The sequence below is a fragment of the Pangasianodon hypophthalmus genome, chromosome 2 (assembly GCF_027358585.1).
Source record: "Pangasianodon hypophthalmus isolate fPanHyp1 chromosome 2, fPanHyp1.pri, whole genome shotgun sequence".
Lineage (NCBI taxonomy): Eukaryota > Metazoa > Chordata > Actinopteri > Siluriformes > Pangasiidae > Pangasianodon > Pangasianodon hypophthalmus.
Window position 1 is genome coordinate 31,282,904 of NC_069711.1, and position 9,949 is coordinate 31,292,852.

General features: G+C 36.6%; 1 protein-coding gene across 1 annotated transcript; it reads left to right on the forward strand.

The window, feature by feature from the left end:
- The first annotated feature begins 339 nt into the window (after positions 1–339).
- LOC113538517 (ly6/PLAUR domain-containing protein 6) lies at positions 340–6,779 on the forward strand. The gene is made up of 5 exons (XM_026933646.3): positions 340–926; positions 3,249–3,422; positions 4,026–4,124; positions 5,214–5,338; positions 5,928–6,779. Exons 2-5 carry the CDS (start codon positions 3,305–3,307, stop codon positions 6,096–6,098), a joined length of 513 nt encoding a protein of 170 aa, XP_026789447.3. The 5' UTR covers positions 340–926; positions 3,249–3,304; the 3' UTR covers positions 6,099–6,779.
- The last annotated feature ends 3,170 nt before the right edge of the window (positions 6,780–9,949 follow it).

Below are 9,949 nucleotides of genomic sequence, written 5' to 3' on the forward strand. Positions count from 1 at the left end.
ATAAGGATACGGTTTTTCCCTGTCTGTTCATGTTTCCTTTCACTATTGCCACTATACACAGAGATTTTAATGAAAAATATCTGACACTACCAGAATACACAACACTGAATCAGTGCTGCTGTTCCTGTTTATTTGAATCATGTAGTTATAGATGCACATGCATTTTTACATTTTTTTACGTATTATATTTTAGCAAGCCAGCTAATATGAGAAAAACATGATTTTATATCCTATTTATACATGTTTAGAAGCTTCACCCTAATAACTAGCTGAACATAAATTGACTTGATAGGATTTTTGAAGGAAAAAAAAAAAAACATTTAAGTATAACCATAAAACTGCATTTTGAAAGTTTGAAGGATGATCTAGACTGTTGCACTTTACAACAGTGATGTGTCTTGCTCGAAAGATTCGGCTCTTTGAGTCGGTTCTTTGAGTCGGTTCTTTGACTCAGCTCTTTTTTGGTGAATGAGACGTTTTTTCCTTTGGCTGCATATTTTGACAAATCCACCGCAAAGCCATGTTATTTTGTTTATTAAAAGGTGCAGTAAGAGTTCATAAGAAACACCACCACTGGTCAAAATATCGCAAACTTGGCGATGAGACTTTAGAAGAAAGAGTAGGCTCTTATTCGTGAGCCGAGTCAAAAGATCTGACTCACTGAAAAGAGCCGAAAATCCCATCACTAGTTCACATGTGGACTTAGAGACACGCCCATCCTACTGATCAACCAATCATAAGACACGCCCACTGAAGCATCTCAGACCTTCTTCCAAGCCTCTCTTCATACCGGCGCTAGAAGAAGAAGAAGAAGAAGAAGCTGAAGTTAGCTTTCTAAAACGTGAACAAAAAAAATAAAATACAAGTTTAGTTTTTTTTCTTTTCTCAATACATCACGTTCGGGTAATATTAACGAAACGTTTCCGGTGAGTCAGAGTGAAATGGTTCTTCTCTGAACGTAGTCCAACCTGTTAAAAGAAATGTATATAATTTCTCTTTCTGTGTATTTGTGGTTTATCTTTTCTGGTTTGAGGCGGCGCACGCGCTCAGCATGGATCAACAGGTGCGCGCAGAGAGCGCGCGTTCACGTGAAAACCCAGAGATGGCGCGTGCGTTAATCAGAGCAGCTACACCTGTCTGTCTCTGTGTGTCTGTCTGTCTCTGTGTCTGTCTGACTTTGTGTCTGTCTCTGTGTCTGTCTCTGTGTTTGTCTGTCTGTTTGTCTGTCTCTGTCTGTCTCTCTGTCTGTCTTTGTGTCTGTTTCTCTCTGTCTGTTTCTCTCTGTCTGTCTCTCTGTCTGTCTTTGTGTCTGTTTCTCTCTGTCTGTCGCTCTGTCTGTCTCTGTGTCTGTCTGTCTGAGAGGGAGAGACAGATGGGGACTCCTGCAGGATCATCTTTAGAGTGATATCTCAAGAACGGGTGGTTGAATGTTTGTAGAATTTATATGGAATTATCATTGTGAGCAGCAGATGAACTGAGTAAATTTTGGAATTGATCCAAAAAGGGTCAAGATCACAGCAAAGTCAAATGTCTGAAACAGTTTTTCTTCAATAGCTTCCTTCCTGATGGAAATATATTTTAACTATTTCAGACATACAAATTAGTAAAAAGAAGGACTAGACTTGTTGGAAGCAGCGGCATCCCTGTCAAATTCTACTTGTTTATTTATTAATTAATTATAACGTTATACTTTTCATCCATTTATAGTATCATTTAATTTTGTGGAACATCCGCAAAACAAGTCTGTTTCTGTTATCCGTTCTGTTATGAAGCAGCTATAAAGAGTCGTTTTCTCACCAGCCTCTTGTTAATAAGATAAAAGCTACCGTTTATTTTACAGAGAAACCACAAAAGACTTTCCTGTGTTTGGAAAATGTTACAGCTACTGTCAGAGCTGCTGTTATAGAAAATTAATCAACACTTTCTGACCAGTCATGATCAAGATTTTTAACAGCACTGTAATGTAAATAATAACTATGTATTGTTATAAGCAAATCATTGGACATAAATGGCGGAGCTCTCGTTAGAGCTCAGATATGAGGCTCCGTTACTCATATCATCACACTTCAGGCATACACACTCACTCCGCATGAGTGTCTGATAGAATGACGGAAGTGTGCTGAGTGTGTGTGTGAAAGAGATGAGGAGAGATGGAGTGTTAGGAGTGTGTGTGATTTAACTTGTGACCATCTGAACATCTAAACTCCAGTTGAATATGAATACAGCTTTGCAATGATTTACTGCAGTGCACAAAATATGAATATAGGACAATTTCTAAACTGAATTTAAAGGAAGAAACAGTAGATGTTTTCAACCTATTCATCTGAACTTTGTGTGTGTTTGTGTGTGTGTGTGAGACAGAGAGTGTGTATGTGATTAACATTTCTGCCCCTAAACTTCCATTGTCAGTTTATTCTAGAGATTGCACAGTACCACTTCTTTTCCAGTACGAATACTAAAACCGAAACCTTGACTTTAACATTTACAGAAACATCTTGTTCTAATCATTTCTTTTTGTTACAGGATCGGATCAAATTCATTCCTTTTCCCAATCCACCATTTCTCCTAGTATCCTGAGTATCAGATCAGTGCCATCTTAATTTTTTTTCCCCAATAATCCATATATCAACATCTAGCCGTATACCGTATATCTCTACACATGGTAGATAGAGGTTAGGCTGGAAAAACACTGGCGTATTCCTTTAAGGTTTCCTAGACCTTATTAAGAAGATGCATACAGCAAACAATATATTTCAAGGCTGGGGATTTAGTCTTCCAGTTTTCCTGCTGAGAGAGAATCACACTGTGAGTGAAAGCAGAACTATTAGAGATTGCCCTTTCACAATGAGCTCATACTGAGTCCATCTGCTACTATACACACACAAACACACACGTGCATGCACACACACTTTATCTAGCTCACTCACTAATCTGACTCCTCCATGTCCACACACCTTACAATAGATAGGCAGCTTAGATTTTCTCTTACAGTTTGCATGTAGACAGAAGCGAAGCTCTTTCTTTCCCCTGAATGACATCACCAGCAGAAGAATGGTTTTTGACATGTTTAATCACTTAAACTAGTGAATTATTGTTTTTTTTTTATCTTATTTGTCAAGTTCAGTGTGAAATATTTGGCAACAAATCCAGGTTAAGTGTTTTTTTACAGCACTGATCAGTCTCACTGAAACACATTTCAGCTGCAGTATAACAATTAAGCCGTGATTTAGTAAAGGTTTCTCTCTCAGGTTAGGAACAGACGACTCATGGAGGGAATGCTGAGTAACTCTGCAATCATCCAATCATGGAAGTCTGCCTCAAACTGACCGGGCTTCTTCTAGGCATGCTGCTTTCCGATTGGCTGACAGCCGTCCTGTCCCGGGATTTTACTCTGGCAGACATCATTCAGCTCCATCTATCAGGTGCCAGGAAACAATAAGATTTGTCTGGGGGGGAAAAAAGGAATTTTTTTTATTTAAAATTTATTGTGCAACCCCTATTAGAGTAATTTCAACATTTATGGAGAGCTGGAGAAACACAAAATTCATCTAGATGACTGGAGTGCAAACGAGAAATGATTGGAATGTAAGAGTGACTAAAATAATCAGATCTTTTGGTTTAATATTCTTATTCTCAGGTCAAATATAATGTGATAATCCCAGTAAAATAAATCTGATCACTAAGTTAATTTTGCATTCTTGTTTAAGCAATTAACAAAAAGCTCTGTGATAATTTGAAAAATCATGTTTTTTTTTTGTTTGTTTGTTTGTTTTTTGCTTTTATAAACATATAAATGTTTTTTTAGGGTTAAGGGTTCAAGATTTACAGAGAAGCAGTGGACATTTTTAGTGATGTGCAGTTTAATTTAAAAATTAGTTTTTATGCTGTATTTGATAAAGTAAATGTATATGTTGCGTAACAGTTTACATGCTATTTATTAGATTTCCAGACCTATAGCTGGTGTAAGCATGCGTCTCCCTTTAGTAATTTATTATATTTAGAGAATTTAACATCTGTATTTCTAGCTACTCCACACCCTGGAGGGTTTAAGTGCTTCACCTGCGAAGATGCTGAAGATAACTACTCCTGCAACCGCTGGGCTCCTGACAAATACTGCCCTGAAGGTATACACACACACACACACACACACACACACACACACACACACACACACACACACACACACACACACACACGCGCGCGCGTATGTGCATGTCTGTATTCCATATTTCATGTTTCTTTATAGTATGAATTTCTGGTTGTGTTTGTGGTTTCAGTTTAAAGTATAAAAAATGGCATAGTCCCTCAAATACAGTTATAAATAAAGTTTGTATGCCCTTAAGACAAAAAAATAATAATTTTACCATCACATTTAGTGTATTAGATTTCTTTCACTGTTGCAAGTAACAAAAAGGGTTCACATAGTTTTCATTTTAGTTGTTATCAAATTATTAATAGTATATTAATAATGAAGCAACAGAATGATCATGAAAGTTTGCATCTCTCTTTTTGAACCTTTCTTACCATTGAACACCTTTTAGATCATCTTTTTCCATATTTTATTTTTATATTTTCTTCTTGTTATTCATTGTATTGTTATAGGACACAGTCACTCTTTTAGACAGAATGGACTCTTTAAGAGTTCTTTGCTTCCTTTGAACACTCACTAATAGTGAAACATTCAGCTGGAAACCTTTAAGAATCTTTAATGGTTCCCACTTAAAGGCAAAGAATTCTTACAGGCTTTTTTTTTTTTTTTCCTAAGAGTGCACATTTCATTTCAAATTTCCTGATAGTGGTACATGGTACACAGGGCTGCATTTTCTTTTTTCCATTCAGAAACCACAGGGGATGAAAACTTTTGCACTCAATACTAAGCATCAAAAATATCTGATGAACTGATCGAGGAATATGATACAGTATTTATGACACAAGGATTCACAGAAAATAAATTAGAAATAATTTTGGGGTAAAGGAAAAAAAATAAATGAACTAAAAGATATTAATCAGTATTAACATTTAATCATATTCACCTTTGGTTGTGTAGGTGTGTAAACTGATTTCTCCCCTGACTGTCCGTATGTTCAAACATATGTCACCAAATACTAAAAAAAACAAAAAAAAACAACTCTGTATAGAGGCATGAATCACACAATTCTAATTGCACAAATAGGTTTATGAATGACGTCTGATGTTTTTATGATCCTGTAAAGACTCCAGATTCTGTTACACACGTCACTGGATGAATGCTGATGGCGAAAGTGTCTCCGTCACAAAGCGCTGTGTGTCTCTGGACGAGTGTGTGTCCACTGGCTGCGTGCAACACGAAGTGCACATGGTATAATCCATTTACCTGCTGACAGACTTCCACTGGTTCACAAACATACAGCCATACATCATTACATTCTGCTGTAGAATCAAATGTATTTTTGTTTTCTGGTTAAAAAAGTACATGTGGTTGTACTTCATATAAGGCATTTTTCTTTTTTAAAATTTTAACTAAGAAACTAGGAAGGATTTAGTATTCAAACAGAATTTAGAGCTAATCACATTAAATTTTTAACCTGAAATTTATTCAGTTTAGACGTTGAGACAATGATGGATTTGCCAGTCTAAACCAGTAAACAGCAACAATGTTACTCCTGGGATAGTTTTTTTCCAACAAAATTTTTTCTAAAAGCTTTTCATTAAGGAAACTATTTTGTTTTCCACAGTCTGTCTAATATGTGTTGCCATTTAAGAAATTTAAAGCACCTCTGCTATAGAGATTAAAAAATATATCTCTAAGTCAAATTCATAGTTTGAAATAATAGAAAACAAGTGTATTTACATTTACTGTAGAACTAAAACCAGGATTAAAAGGTGGTTTAAATACAATCCTGCATATTTTTAACATCTTTTAACTTACTGCTGTTTAAACTCCGCAGGTCTGCACTTCTTGTTGTGAAGGAAACATCTGTAACCTGCCGGTACCGTGGAACAAGACGGCAGCCGTCTTCTCTACAAACTCCCCATTAAACCGAGTGATCAGAGCGTCTCCTGGGAAAATCACCTCGCTCAGCATCATCCTCTTCTTCATGCTTAATTACTTCAATTAGTGGTGCACTTATCAGTGAGACGGTCAAGTTGTTTCAAGTTCAAATTCTGAAACTATTTATGCTCTTATTTTCTTGCAGGTATTACTGCAAAATTATTATTTTATTTTTTCTTACTTGTATAGCACTGTCGACATATGTCAAAATTCTGAGATATATCACAATGTCAACAAAGTTCTGCTGCCTGAATATAAGGAAAAAGAAGGAAAGGAAAAATGCATTATTCAGTTTTTCTTTTCTACCTAGTGGAAATGGGATTCTGTACGTTTCATTGTGTAGATATCCTCAGTTTTCTGAGGTTTTCTGATATTTACCACATAAATGTTAGAGTCATATGAATTATATAAAGATCTGGCCACAGATTGCAGAAATTTTCAGAAAATATTTTGGGTTGGATATTTACATTACTGTTTACCTACATTATAGCCTCATAACCTCACTGTAAAAAAAAAAAAAAAAATGCAAACTTGGCTTTAGGAGCCACATGAAACCGAGAAGATGTCAAGAAAATCCTACAGAATGTGACTGGTAAATCCTGAGCACAGTCACATGCTACATTACAAATACATGCACACTTGTACAACCCTTTTTTTCCCCTTTTTCCTAAAATGTTTCTATTTGTGTTTTTTGCTTGAATTTGTTGGCTAATATATCATATTAAAGGTGAAAAAAGATTTTATATGATTTATGTTGGTTTTAGTTTTTTGTATCACAAAAACCTGCTATTTTAACGAGGGTGCGTAGACCATTTTTATCCACGGCAGGTATACTACAGTAGATAAAACAGGTACAGTATAGTGTAGTATATAACATTCTGATAGTAAAGTGTACTATAGGAGGTTTTGGTGTATTAGTCAGTCAGTATAGTCAGGAGATAAAATTGTCATAATTTAGTATAGTGTAGTAGATAAATAGATACAGTATGATATAGTACAGTATAATAGATAAAAGTGTTATAGTATAGCACAGTAAAGTATAATACAGTATAGCAAATAGAATAGATATACCATAATTCCAACCAAGCTTATGCACTGCACATGGACTTTAACTGATATTGAACATGAAAAAATGTTTAAATATGTGTGTTTTTAATGAGCGCAATATGTAAAATGGAAATGAGAGTCAGCTTAATAAAGTTGAGGAATGTGTAAAGGACATTAGACACTGGATGCTTATTAACTTCCTTTTACTTAATTCTGACAAGACAGAAGTGCTTGTACTAGGACCACATGCAGCTAGAAGTAAGCCTTCTGATTCTATAGTAACTCTGGATGGCCTTTCTGTTTCATCAGATGCAGCAGTTAAAGACCTTGACGTGATTATTGACTCCAGTCTTTCATTTGAAGCTCAGGTAGATAATGTTACTAGGATAATAATATTGCTAAGATAAGAAATATAATGTCACTACATGATGCAGAAAAATTAGTTCATGCTTTTCTTATCTCTAGGTTGGATTATTGTAATGCCTTACTGTCTGGGTGTTCCAGTAGGAGCATAAACAAGCTCCAGTTAGTTCAGAATGCAGCAGAACGACCACATCACCCCTATCTTATCCACACTGCATTGGCTCCCAATCAAATTTCGCATTGATCATAAAATACTACTGTTGACCTATAAAGCACTGAATGGTCTTGCACGTCAGTACCTGAGTGAACTTTTGGTCTTTTATGATCCGCCACACCTACTTCAATCAAAAGGTGCAGGCTATTTTTTGGTACCTTGAATAGTGAAGGATGCAGCAGGGAGCAGAGCTTTCTCTTACAAAGCGCCACAGTTATGGAACAGCCTTCCACTTAGTGTTCGGGGCTCAGACACAGTCTCAGTGTTTAAGTCTAGGCTGAAAACATGTATGTTTAGTCAAGCTTTTTGTAATAGTTTTTTTTTCTCTCCCCCCCCAGCTCCCCCAGCCCCTTGCATTCACTCAGGTTGGTTGAAGATGGACTGGCTGGTCGCTTTATGTCCCAGGGTGCCCTCATGTCTGTGTTACCTTCTGGCTCTTCATTTTAGTTATGTTGTCATAGCTAGTCTTGCCGGAGTCCCTGCTCCCACTCTGCACGCACAGTACATTGTCCTTAAACATTATGGGACAAAAAGCATACCTAACAGTCTCTCCCACTCTCTCCCTCTCTCTCTCTGATTCTCTCTCTCTCTCTCTCCTCTCTCTCTCTCTCTCTCTCTCTCTCTCTCTCTCTCTGTTGAGCTACACTTCTGACACTTCTGCTACTTCTGAGATACCCGGACCTTCCTGATCCATCCTGATGCCCTACTTCTGGTTAGAGTTCTCATCCGTTGGAGGTCGCTCACTGCTGCTGGGGGTGGCCCCACATGGACGGCCTGAAGAGTGGGATTGCTGGGGATGGTGCCGCTTGGGGACTGTGGAGATGGCTTTGGACTGCGGTTCATACAGGCAGTTGTACTGTGATGGCTTGGGACTGCGGTTGCTGTGGTGGCTTTGGGGCTGCGGTTGTGGCAAGCAGTTTTGCATTCAGGTCTCCATCAGTGAACAGTGGATACGGTCAACAAAACAGACCTCATCAAACTGTAATGAATTTACTGGTTGCACAATTGAACTATTTGTCCATGTAGTAAACAGTTATAGAAGGGATTTATTTATAATCACACTATCTGCTGTCAACCAGATGAGGATGAGTTCCCTTTTGAGTCTGGTTCCTCTCAAGGTTTCTTCCTCATATCGTTTCAGGGAGTTTTTCCTTGCCATCATTTCCTCTGTCTTGCTCATTAGGGATAAATTCACATATTTACAATTTATATCCTGAATTTATTTATTTCTGTAAAGCTGCTTTTAACAGTGGCCATTGTTAAAAGTGCTATACAAATATATTGAATAGTTTAACTAGTATTGACCATTAAAATGTTTACATTTGTGGATCCCAAACCTGTATATTTTATTGAGTGCAATCGATTGGAAATGAGACTGTCGGATCTCAGCTCTAGAAAGTGAAAAAGTAAGCAAAAGTAAGTGTTACTCTTGACCACTTTAACACACCATGTGAATTTGAGAATCTGAGAATGTAGAATGTTTTGCCAAAAAAAACGGTAAGGGAAAGCCTTTGTGTTTTTTTGGGTGAAAATTGGGTGAAAAGTACTCTGATATTCATCAAATTCACATTATGCGTTAAAGTGGTCAAGACTAACACAGGCAGGCACTCAGTTTTGAATTTAACATGCTCCAGAACTGAGGAATAATATAGTATAGTATAGTATAGTATAGTATAGTATAGTATAGTATAGTACTGTATAGTATAGTATAGTGTAATTTAGTCTACTACAATATAACAGATAAAAAAAAGTTATATTTCCATTCAAGCTGCTGCACTGCACATGTAGTTTAACTAGAATCGATTAAGCATTAAAATGTTTAAATTTATGGATCCCAAACCTGTGTATTTTTTTGAGACCAATATATTGGAAATGAGAGCAGCAGATCTCAGGTCTAGAGAGTGAAGTGCAAAACTAAGTGCACTCCTGTGTTAGTCTTGACCACCATAACGCACAGTGTGAATTTGGTGATGATCTGAGAACGTCAATTTTTTGCCCAGAAAAATGGTAAGGGGTTAGCCTTTGTGTTTTTTGGGTGAAAAATTCAGTGTACTCAAGAGTAACACAGGAGTGCATTCAGTTTTTGTTTTAATGTGCTCCAGAACTGAGGTATAGTATAGTATAGTATAGTATAGTATAGTGTAATTTAGTCTAAAATAATATAGCAGATAAAATCTTATATTTCCATCCAATCTCCTACACTGCACATGTAGTTTAACTAGTTTTGACCATTAAAATCAAAACTTTAAATTTGTGGGTCCCAAACCTGTATATTTTGTGCAGTATATTGGAAA